Source organism: Eublepharis macularius, chromosome 15, assembly GCF_028583425.1.
Source record: "Eublepharis macularius isolate TG4126 chromosome 15, MPM_Emac_v1.0, whole genome shotgun sequence".
In the NCBI taxonomy this organism is placed as follows: Eukaryota; Metazoa; Chordata; class Lepidosauria; order Squamata; family Eublepharidae; genus Eublepharis; species Eublepharis macularius.
Window position 1 is genome coordinate 47,652,631 of NC_072804.1, and position 12,353 is coordinate 47,664,983.

A 12,353-nucleotide genomic window follows, 5' to 3' on the forward strand; every position below is an offset into this window, starting at 1 on the left:
ATCATCCACAAAACACCCTCTAATAATCCACTTTCCTGCCCCCCTATCTTTCCTTTGAACTTTCCCAAACCTGCTCTTCTTGGGGGGCGGGGGGGGGGGGAGGGAATGCAGATCAGGAGTTCTTGAAGGAAACTCAATAGGATGGTGTGCTTTTTGGAAGATTCTGACAGCATGAGTGTCATTTTCTTTCCATCAACCCCTCAGAGCTGCCATTTTTCACATCACTAAAGGGCTTTTTGAGAGCATTGTTCACATAACCCCAGAGTGAAGAGGCCACAGACCAGAAAGTAGGTTGATTAATGAAAGCTTAGCCTGCCTGCATAGGGTGGAGGTTATCCTATCTATTGGATTTCCATAAAGACCTACCTACATCATGGGGAAAACCAGGGATCTATACCCAGGTCAGCCTTTATTCTGCATCTCACTTTTCCTGGCCTGCATACCTGAATAGTATGCTAAGAATCAACCCTGTCCAACCAATAATACCCACCACTGGACAACAGTAGGATTCAAAATAGAGATGGGCATGAACCAAAATACGAACCAAAATTCATGACGAACCAGGCAGGTTCATGGTTTGTGAACCAGAGGTTCATCAGAGCCCATTTCTGACAAATCGCCATGAACTTTAGGCTGGTTCATTTTGTTCAATTTTCAGTTCATCACTGCAGACAGCCTGGCACCAATCAATCAGTTTCCTAGGCATCAGGGGATGGACTTCCTGCAGACCTTCTGCTGACCCAGAAGTGACCTTCTGCTGACCTGGAAGTAGTGATTTGCTGGCTCGGTTCATGGTTCGTGGTTCATGAAACGTGATGAACCACGAAATGTATGGTTAATTTTTTGTCTGGTTCGTGCCCATCTCTAATTCAAAAGGATAAGGGCCCAGTCTTCTCCCTAACCTCACTGCCTGGTAAGCCATGAAATGTCTAAGGGCTAAAAACTTCCAAATGCCCAGCAAAAAAGGGCATGGTCGAATCTCCACAGTGAGGTGAGTGCAACCAGAACCTTCTTAACTACACACCTTTATTTCATTTTAGGAGGCCTGTGAATCATCTGAATGGCTATACTGATATTTTAATAAAGGAGGATGATAAGGTCACCATAGGTTGGAGGCAAGTGACTTGACGGCACATAACATACACACACACAAAGGACATTACAGGCTGTTCAGGCAACGCACAAATGATTCATAATACTTACATTTACTTCTTCCTTCAGTTTCTAAATTTAAAAGGAAAAAATATTTCTTTAGTATTTTTGATACCTTTATGCATTATCTTCACAGTTTCTTCACAATTACAGTGCAGTCCTATGCAGAGCAGGGTTAGCCAAATTGGAGGAACTCTGCCGAGGATGGCACTGTAAAATGATGAAGGGATGGAGACCTGTCTTCCTTTAGTCCAAACTTGACCACTTTTCTTCTTTTTAGCATTGACAAAACACCCTCTAATCATCCACTTTCCTGTTCTCATCCCCCTGCCCCCGCCACTTTCCTCTGAACTTTCCCAAACCTGCTTGCTCTTCTTGAGAAAAAAAATGCAGATCAGGTGTGTTTGCATGCAGTCTCAATGGGAAGGTGTGCATTTTGGAAGGTCCCAGCCTCGTGGGTGCCATTTTCTTTCCATCAACCACTCACAGCTACCATTTTTCACATCAATAATGGGCTTTTTGAGAGCTTTACTCACACATCCCCAGAATGAAGAGGTCACAGACCTGAAAGTGGCTTGATTAAAGAAAGGCTGATCTGCCTGCATAGAGTGGAGGTTATCCTGTCAACTAGGTTTCCATAAAGGCCTACCTACAACATGGGCAAACCCAGCGATCCATACCCAGGTCAGCTTTTATTCTGCACCTCACTTTTCCTGGCCTGTATACCTGAATGGTATGCAAAGAATTAACCCTCCCCAACCAATAACACCCACTGCTGGACAACAGTAGAGTTCAAAAGGATGGGGACCCAGTCTCCTCACTAACCTTTCTGCCTGGTAAACCATGAAATGTCTAAGGGCTAAAAACCTTTCCAAATGCCCAGCAAAAAAGGGCATGGTTGAATCTCCACAGTGAGGTGAGTGCAACCAGAACCTGGGGGATTTTAACAGTGCAATCCTATGCAGAGTTACACCAGTCTAAGCCTATTGAAGTTAATGGCCTTAGACTGGAGTAACTCTCCATAGGATTGCAATGTAAGTTTCTTTCTAAAGGCTTTGCTTGATAAGTGAGGTTATATGTAGGGATGTGCGTTTCGGCATTCAGAATGCCAAAAGAATGCCGAAACAAAAGTGTTTCGGCTTCTTTAGGGGAATGCCGAAACGTTTCGGGGAATGCCGAAACGTTTCGGGTAGCCGAAAGAAAAAAGCCGAAACGTTTCGGGATTCTTTCGGCTTTCTTTCGGCTTTTCAATGGGAAAATGCCTCCGTCTTCCCGGACGTCTGGGGGAGGCATTTTCCCACCGAATAAGCCCAAAATTGGTGGAGAACTTCCACTAACCCTTCTCTAACAACCACCCAAGTTTCAGACAGATTGGACTTTGGGGGGCCATGTTATGGCCCCCCAAAGCAGGTCCCCCCATCCTCCCATAAGAAAGCGAAGGAGCAGCATATTGTTAGCATGCTGCTGCTCATCTTTCTTCATTATTTCCTATGGGGAAAAAATGAAGAGGCAGGCTTCCTTTGCCAGGGGTGGCATTTTGCATGCAAAATGCCCCCTCACCCTCAGGGGCCCTTCTCCCACCCCTCCTCCCACCCCCCACCAAGGCTCAGCCTGATCCCACTTGGGGGGGGGCATTTCATGGCCTCCCCAAGTAGGTGCTCTAATCTCTACCACTGACAGCTGGGGGAGGCTTGTGTTGCCAGGGGTGGCATTTTGCATGCAAAATGCCCCCAAGCCCTCAGGGGCCCTTCTCCCACCCTTCCCCCCACCCCCCACCCAGGCTCAGACTGCTCCCACTTGGGGGGGGCATTTCATGGCCTCCCCAAGTACGTGCTCTTTTCTCTACCACTGACAGCTGGGGAAGGCTTGTCTTGCCAGGGGTGGCATTTTGCATGCAAAATGCCCCCCAGCCCTCTGGGGCCCTTCTCCCACCCTTCCTCCCACCCCCCACCAAGGCTCAGACTGCTCCCACTTAGGGGGGGCATTTCATGGCCTCCCCAAGTAGGTCCTCTCAGCCCCTAAAGTCCACCCCTTACAGCCCCACACAAACCCAATTCCCCCCCAGCTGCCACACACAGACCCAAATCCCCACATTAGCCCCTCACAGACCCAAATCCACCCCCACCTGCCCCACACCCATAACCCCAGGAACAGGCTGGCAAAGGCCAGCCCTCTCCCTTTGTTCCCTATGCTGGGAACTTCTAAACTCTCTTTCCCTGGGCAATTCTGCACAGCCCAGGGGTGCCACAATGGTGGGCACACTTCTGAGTGCCAGCTGGTCCCTGTGAAAGAGCACCTGAACCACAGACACCCTCCCTCAAATTCCCCCACCACCTACAGAGATGGCTGGCCAGCCAGCCCCATTGTTCCCTATGATGGGAACCAACTGCGCAACAAAGAATAAAACAAGAACAACACAAAATAAAGTTTTAAAAAAATCATTTTCTCCCTTCCAAAGTACAAGTAGGCAAAGCATTATGACACATTACACCAGCAGTCCCCCACACAGAAAAATTAAAACAAAACTCACTTAACATCAGAGAATCACAAAGCACGATTCCTGTCAAAAACACTTTATTTCTTGAACAGCTTTAGGTTACACAGCAGGGGGGAACACCAAAGGGCATGGCAGCACTATCTTACACAAAAATAACACAACTCACTTAACATCAGAGAATCACAAAAACACAATTCCTGGCAAAAACACTTTATTTCTTGAACAGCTTTAGGTTACACAGTAGGAGGGCACAACAGGACATGATAGCAATGTACTACAAAAAATAATACAACCCACTTCACCGTTTTTGACAGCAATTGTGTTTGTGTGATTCTCTGATGTGAAGTGAGTTGTGTTATTTTTGTGTAGTACACTGCTTTCCTTCTCTGTGGTGCCTTCCTACTGTGTATCCTAAAGCAGTTACAGAAATAAAGTGCTTTTGACAGCAATTTTTTGGGGTGATTCTTTAATGTGAAGTGAGTTGTGTTATTTTTGTGTAAGATACTGCTTCCATGCCCTTTGGTGTTCCCCCCCTGCTGTGTAGCCTAAAGCTGTTCAAGAAATAAAGTGTTTTTGACAGGAATTGTGCTTTTGTGATTCTCTGATGTTAAGTGAGTTGTGTTATTTTTGTGTAAGATAGTGCTGCCATACCCTTTGGTGTTCCCCCCTGCTGTGTAACCTAAAGCTGTTCAAGAAATAAAGTGTTTTTGACAGGAATCGTGTTTTGTGATTCTCTGATGTTAAGTGAGTTTTGTTTTAATTTTTCTGTGTGGGGGACTGCTGGTGTAATGTGTCATAATGCTTTGCCTACTTGTACTTTGGAAGGGAGAAAATATTTTTTTTAAAACTTTATTTTGTGTTGTTCTTGTTTTATTCTTTGTTGTGCAGTTGGTTCCCATCATAGGGAACAATGGGGCTGGCTGGCCAGCCATCTCTGTAGGTGGTGGGGGAATTTGAGGGAGGGTGTCTGTGGTTCAGGTGCTCTTTCACAGGGACCAGCTGGCACTCAGAAGTGTGCCCACCATTGTGGCACCCCTGGGCTGTGCAGAATTGCCCAGGGAAAGAGAGTTTAGAAGTTCCCAGCATAGGGAACAAAGGGAGAGGGCTGGCCTTTGCCAGCCTGTTCCTGAGGTTATGGGTGTGGGGCAGGTGGGGGTGGATTTGGGTCTGTGAGGGGCTAATGTGGGGATTTGGGTCTGTGTGTGGCAGCTGGGGGGGAATTGGGTTTGTGTGGGGCTGTAAGGGGTGGACTTTAGGGGCTGAGAGGACCTACTTGGGGAGGCCATGAAATGGCCCCCCCAAGTGGGAGCAGTCTGAGCCTTGGTGGGGGGTGGGAGGAAGGGTGGGAGAAGGGCCCCAGAGGGCTGGGGGGCATTTTGCATGCAAAATGCCACCCCTGGCAAGACAAGCCTTCCCCAGCTGTCAGTGGTAGAGATGAGAGCAGAGCACCTACTTGGGGAGGCCATGAAATGCCCCCCCCAAGTGGGAGCAGTCTGAGCCTTGGTGGGGGGTGGGAGGAGGGGTGGGAGAAGGGCCCCAGAGGGTTGGGGGGCATTTTGCATGCAAAATGCCACCCCTGGCAACACAAGCAAGCCCCAGCTGTCAGTGGTAGAGATTAGAGCACCTACTTGGGGAGGCCATGAAATGGCCCCCCCAAGTGGGAGCAGGCTGAGCCTTGGTGGGGGGTGGGAGGAGGGGTGGGAGAAGGGCCCCTGAGGGTGAGGGGGCATTTTGCATGCAAAATGCCACCCCTGGCAAAGGAAGCCTGCCTCTTCATTTTTTCCCCATAGGAAATAATGAAGAAAGATGAGCAGCAGCATGCTAACAATATGCTGCTCCTTCGCTTTCTTATGGGAGGATGGGGGGACCTGCTTTGGGGGGCCATAACATGGCCCCCCAAAGTCCAATCTGTCTGAAACTTGGGTGGTTGTTAGAGAAGGGTTAGAGGAAGGTCCCCACCAATTTTGGGCTTATTCGGTGGGAAAATGCCTCCCCCAGACGTCCGGGAAGACGGAGGCATTTTCCCATAGAAAAAAGCCGAAAGAATGCCGAAATAATGCCGAAAGAATCCCGAAAGTCGAAAGCCGAAAGAGATTCTTGTTTCGGCTTTCGGCTTTAACGATAGAGAATCTTCTTTCGGCTTTCTACTTTCGGCTATAGCCGAAAATTTTTGGCTTGCACACCCCTAGTTATATGCTTTGAAGACCCTATTAAGTATCAAGTATAATTGATAGACTGAGCAGCTGGGCCGCTGGGTAGCTTCCCAGCTCTCAGTCACAGTGTGAGACTGAGAGACAGTGTGACACTGAGAGATCTCTGTCTTTTGGTGCTACACCTCTGAAGATGCCAGCCACAGCTGCTGGCGAAACGTCAGGAACTACAATGCCAAGACCACGGCAATACAGCCCGGAAAACCCACAACAACCATCTTAAGTATGCCTTGGTGAGCCAAGGGAAGTTTATCTTGGTGAATGAATGAACTGAATTGCTACCTAAGAACTTTTATTTAAGCTCAGTTCACGCCTTCGCTCTAAGTATCTTAGTATCTAGAGAAAACAGAACAGAACAAGCAAGTAGCTGTAACAGCTGAACTAATCTAAGAAATAGCCCGTTGTCAATCCTGTGTGGATTTATTCCAACCCCAGAAACGACCTTGAGGAGAATAAGTATAGCAAGAAAGATAAAAGGAAACAGCTATTCCACTGTGTATTAAATCATGAGTTGGTCATTTTAAATGGATATAATAGAGTGGACCTGTAGCTGACTATACATGTCTGACATCTAGAGGCGCTAGTGTGGTTGATTATATGATGGAGAGCATTGACTCTCCCTTATTTATGAATTCAAGTTAGGTGATTACTAGAGGCTGGCACAAACCAAAATACTAACCAAAATTCATCACAAACCAGGCCAGTTTGTGGTTTGCAAACCAGCAGTTCATCAGATCCCATTTCTAATGAATAGCCACGAACTTTAGGCTGGTTCATTTGGTTCGTTTTTCGTTCGTCACCACAGACAGCCTGGCGCTGATCTATCAGCTTCCTAGGCAATAGGGGAGGAGCTTTCTGCAGACCTTCTGCTGCCCCAGAAGTGACGTTTTCATGAACCAAACAAACCACTTTGTGAACCAGGGCCAGTTTGAGAACGTTTGTGGTTCATGAAATGTGACGAATCACAAAGGTCGGTATTTTCTGAGTTTGTGTCAACCTCTAGTGTTTACCATGGAAGTGATCATCTCTCTCTACAGCTTACTATGTAAATTTTTGAAGACTGTTTATTACCACCCAGATCTTCAATTGATTTGATACAGAGAGTTAAAAGTTTAAGACCAATTAGATGGGCACTAGAGTTGATTCCTGCAGCAACAAACATTATGTACTCCAATGGTTGCAATCTTATTCTTGCTAAATTACAGAATCAGAGTGATACTGTGAAAATGATTGAACTCTTCACTAGCATTCTAGATCTTTTTGGGCCAGTTTGTATAAAATTTTCAGTGCCCTCCAAACCTGAAGGGAAAAAAAATACTTGGTTCAATAAGGAATGCAGAGGATACAGTAGAAGAATTAAATCTCAAATCCAATTGTATAAGAGTACTCATTTTTATCGCCATGTATCGAATGTTATGTTACTGAAGAAAATATTTAGGTCCTTGCTAAAACATAAAAAGTGGCTTGTCCTTTGCAAAGGGTGCAAGACATTTATCGTGACCATTAATAATAATGAGTCGCATGTCTTCTGGAATATGGTTAAAGGTTAATGAAGGCCTTGCTATGACCACTAGTATCCTTGCATGTATTGCCCCAGGGTATCTGTGTGGGGGGGGGGTCAGACTCCCACCTTCCCTCCATACTATTTAAGGTGCTTATCCACAATAACAAATAGGCAATTTTCACTTCTGTAGTAGAAAACAAAGTCTGTTCTTAACATTCCAAATCACACTGGGGAATTGAGACACGGGATTTTCATAATATTTGTAATACTTACATCAACAACACTGAGAAGTCCCTAAAATTTGAAAGAAAAAAAAGTAGTTATTTCTTCAATCTTTTGGACACCTTTAAAATCTTGATTTCCCCTCCCCGGCTACACACACATACACAGTGATGTGAGATCTTGCAGACAATTTGTAACTCTCATAACACTTTAAACCCATTTGTTTTCTCTTACCAGAATGATAAAAACTCTCCCTGATCTTCATTCCATAAAAATCCCTCAGTTTTATTATTATTTTTAATCACTAGAGTTTATTTCCCTCTCACAAAGGAAAGAACATTCTTCCAGTTTAGTATGTCTCAGATGAACAGTTACTTCAGTCATACATCTCTGCATAGGATCATCTATTAGGCACTGGTTCATTTAGCTGCTTCTGGCAGAATAATGGAACCCCACCCCAATGTCCAAGGCTGGTGAAGTATTTCTTAGCTGAGGTGTTTATTACCCTGCAGCAAGAAGTAGACTCTTATATTGTGGATAACACACATAATTAGAGGACAATTATTTTCAGCATTTCAGGACACACAACCTACCTTATATGCTTGACCCACCACCCATGCAGGACAATGCTGTATTTTAATATTTTATACCCACCAATTTTAATTGTTTGATATGATGTTTTAATGTTTTTATAATGTTTTTATTGTTTTAAGCTGTTGTTAAACCGCCCTGAGCCCGTCTGACGGGGAGGGCGGTCTAGAAATGTGATTAAATAAATAAATAAACAAACATAGGACATGCTGTTAACTTCCTATCATATTCCTTTCATATTAGCTTTCCCTTTGTTTTCCTCCCTTCACATCTCCCTCTTGCTTTCTCCCTCTCATCATCATACACTTCTGCTTTAAAAATGTGATAGAAAAAAAATGAAAAGGAAGGTGGTGCAAATAGTGGGACTGAACTGTAAGTTGGCTCTTCAGCCAGTTGTACATTACAACAGAGAAGACTCTTAACATTGTAGTGAAAAGGGCAGATTGCATGTTAGAATAGCTGCTGTCTCATGTATCTGGGAGTGAATCACATGCATTACGTGTATCCTGGAGTTAATACCACTAAATTTCGTTGAATGCACTTTCCACTAAACATTCACCGTTTTGGACTGTCATGAGTTTAGCAGCTTCCACCACTTACAGTGCAATCTTAAGCAGAGTTACGCCAGTCTAAGCCCATTGAAATCAATGAGCTTAGACTGGAATAATTCTACTTAATATTGCACTGTTAGACCCCTCTCTGTATTTTGTAATAATGGGCAGAACAAGTAGGAAGCGGAGGACCCTCATTTTTGTCCAAGTGTAAAGCATTGACAATTCAACTTATCCCCCTAATATCTTGATCCTTGATGCCCTGGATAAAAATAATGAAAACAGAAACAAGAGAGTTCTCATATTATTGGGTTCAGTCATGCCTGAAGAAAGATTTTGAGTCCCTAGAAATCTTTCTGTACCACCTTCAAAGTTCACTGAAGATCTTGCTAAACGTTGATGAAACATCATATGGCACTTTTATGAGGAAAAAAAACAGACTTACCCCCAAATCCCCATTGGCATTTGGGCAAAGGAGAAAGACAAGAAGAACGGCAGCAAGAACCTGGAGTTTCATCTTGGCTTCTTGTTGGTGCTTTTCAAGGATGAAATCACCGATGTGAAGACCGAGAATCTTCAGCTTCTGTATTTATACTATGCACCTGTCCATAAATTTCATGCTCAACTGACAGTATGTAATACTTCCGTTGTCAATCACTTTTGCAAATAAGGAAAGGTTAACTTCTCATAACCTTCATCTTGTGTAATGTAATCACCGAGTCCAATGCCTGAGGCCAACTTTTGATAACCATTGTGTTGTGGAATGTAATTGCTGAGGCAAATGCCTTGAGGCCAACTTGAGGCTGAAGAGTAAGCTAAATGAATCTTCCACAAATAGGTATTAAAGTAGATGGCATTGTTCCCAGGTACACTGGTTCCCAGTGCACACTGTGGCATCTTCCACAGGAACAGGTAGGGAAAGCAAACCTTCTTTACAGTAGTGTTGAAGGGTATGGTGCAGAGCTGTAAATGAATTTTTGAGTAGAAAATTCTCAAATGCAAACTCATCGACAGAATCTTACAGCAAATTAAGAAGTTAAATTTTTTTTAAAAAAACATGCATTGTTTGTTCCTATTTCCAAAACAAGAGGAATTCCAAAAATTGATTTCAATTTCTTAAGCATTCTGCATTGTTCCCAACATGCTAATTCAGACATTATGAAGCAGCGAACCTGGGGTAGTTCCTGTCCATTCACCGGACAAGGAGACACAACCAATTGTTGCACTTTGGATGGGTATATGCTTCTATGACTCACGTATTAGCAAGCATATTGTTATGGGGATGGGCATGAACAGAAAAAAATGAACATGATGTTTGTTGTTCGTTGCCATCCACAAACAGGGACTCACGAACAACCACGAACATAGCCCGGTTCACAAACATGTTCATGGTTGGCTGTTCATGGGGACCAGCAGGCTCTCCTTCAGCCATCATCCAAGTCAAGATCCCTACTGCACCGCTCCCAGAAACCTGAACTGAGCAGGCACAAGGAAAGGTACCAATAATAAATAATAGCTTGGCCCCAGAGCCTGGCAGCAGCCCTGGAATTTGAAGGGGTAGATCCCTACCGCACCACTCCCAGAAACCTTACCTGAGCAGGCATCAAGAAAGGTACCAATAATAAATAATAGCTTGGTCCAGATCCTGGCAGCAGCCCTGAAACTTGAAAGGGTAAATATTTATCCCACCACACACAAAGAAAATTCAAGCTCCAATGCACTCTCTTTATCAAAATGCCAACAGCAAGTGTCTCTCCACTGTCTGCAAAGTCAGAGCTGGGAGCCCCCCTCCCTCCCTGGTCTTTGCAGACCTGCCTATCAAGCTAAATTGGGCTTTGATTGGGGTTTCCAGGGCAACAGCAGGAGTTCAGAGGGAGTTCAGACAATCCCTGCCTGAGTTGCCATGGGAATTGATTGCAGGTGCCAGACTGTCTGGCTTCACGAACAGCAACAAAGGACACTTGCAATGGCCACCTGTTCGTTTAGAATGGGGCCTCACAAACAGCTTGTTTGCGAACAGCAGATTGGGCTGTTTGTGGCTTTTTTTGGTTCATATTGCTGTTCGTGCCCATCTCTAGTTATGACCCTTGCTGGGGTAAGGCTCAGAATCTGTGATAGCTCCCACCTTATCGAAAAGCCTGCCTGCAGAGGTCAGGAAAGCCCCTACTGTCCAAGGCTGAATTATGCAGGAGGGCTTTCTACCCAGATTACAGGGCTATGTCATAAGAAATAGTTCAGAGAAATGCCTTGATAGGAACACAGACTATAGAGCATACCGCTGGATAATGTCTGCTGATGTAGATATACCCCTACTGGGGAGTTTCCACATTGCTAAAGATGCCATGCTAACTAGTTAAGATTTGCTTTAGAAAGATTCATCTCTGTCCTCAACTTCATGCTTGTGTCAAGTTTTTCCGCTACCATTCTCTATCATATCTGCTCTCTGAATGTTGTAACTGTGGTTCATGATTGTATTTTGCTCAGTGAATGTCCTAGCTGTTGGTGATACTGAATTTCACTTGCACTAAGTAATCCGCCTTGAGTCTCAGTGAGAAAGGCAAACTATAAATACATCATGATCATCAGTAGAGGAGCCAGAGGAACCAGAAACCTCAGCTGAATAAGAGCAGGGGAGTGAGTGAAATCCCCACACTGTAGTACCCTCCACAGAACATCACCCATCAGTTTCAGGGGCTGATCTTGAGGAGCCTGCTGTTTAGTCTTTACCACCGGAACCTTCTGCTGTCCTCTCAGATGCTGTCGGAGGAGAAACAGAACACAATCCTTCTTACGTTCATTTGTAGGATGAAAGAGACAAACTCTAGATTTCTGAGATGGGCCCTGAGCCTACAGGACTTCTCCTTTGATAGAACACACATCAAGGGGAAGGACAATGTCTTAGCTGATGCCTTGTCAAGATGTTATGAAGAAAATAAGCAGAGCTGTATTGTAATTATACATCTTCATCCTGATCAATCTAGATACTTATCTTCTGCATTCTGTAACCTGTGATTTCTGTTGCATTTTTACTCAGTATTTTTGCTGTTTGATGTTAACAGTGCTACCTCTGTAATTGACACCCAGCACTGTCAGTTGAGTAGAAGATATTATTATTCTGTTTGCTAGTTGATACATGCTCAGATGGTACTTTACCTTAGTTGATTCCTCCACCATGTTCAAGGACCATGTTGGAGGACTGGGAGGGGGGTGTCTAGGCCAGCCACATATTTGAGTGCATTGTTCAGGCCTATTGCTGCTTGGTGCTCTTTAGGGGAAGGGAGTCTTGCCATAGCCTAGCAACAGAGAGAAAGAGGTGGCCATGGACTGGTAGACAGCATGTGGGGAGATTGCCTCCTAACGGCAGTTAGAGGGGATGGGAAGGGGACTCAAGCCAGTTCTGAGGAAAGGCAGTTTAACTTGTTCATAATAATAATAACATTTGATTTATATACCGCCCTTCAGGATGACTTAACACCCACTCAGAGCGGTTTACAAACATATGCTATTATTATCCCCAGGTGAGTGGGGCTGAGAAAGCTAGAAGCTGTGACTGACCCAAGGTCACCCAGTTGACTTCAAGTGGAGGGGTGAGGAATCAAACCCGGTTCTCCAGATTAGAGAACTTA

The 12,353-nt window shown here is 44.7% G+C and overlaps 1 protein-coding gene across 1 annotated transcript in view; it reads right to left on the reverse strand.

Annotated features, from left to right (window-relative positions):
• LOC129342885 (probable DNA double-strand break repair Rad50 ATPase) overlaps positions 1 to 9,310 on the reverse strand; it is a 47,056-nt gene extending 37,746 nt beyond the window's left edge. The window contains exons 1-3 of the mRNA XM_054998837.1: positions 9,173 to 9,310; positions 7,637 to 7,657; positions 1,204 to 1,224 (exon numbers count right to left, since the gene is read on the reverse strand). Of these exons, the coding sequence (XP_054854812.1) occupies positions 1,204 to 1,224; positions 7,637 to 7,657; positions 9,173 to 9,244 (114 nt within the window). The 5' untranslated portion in view covers positions 9,245 to 9,310. The remainder of the gene's footprint in view (positions 1 to 1,203; positions 1,225 to 7,636; positions 7,658 to 9,172) is intronic.
• Between the last annotated feature and the right edge of the window lie 3,043 nt (positions 9,311 to 12,353).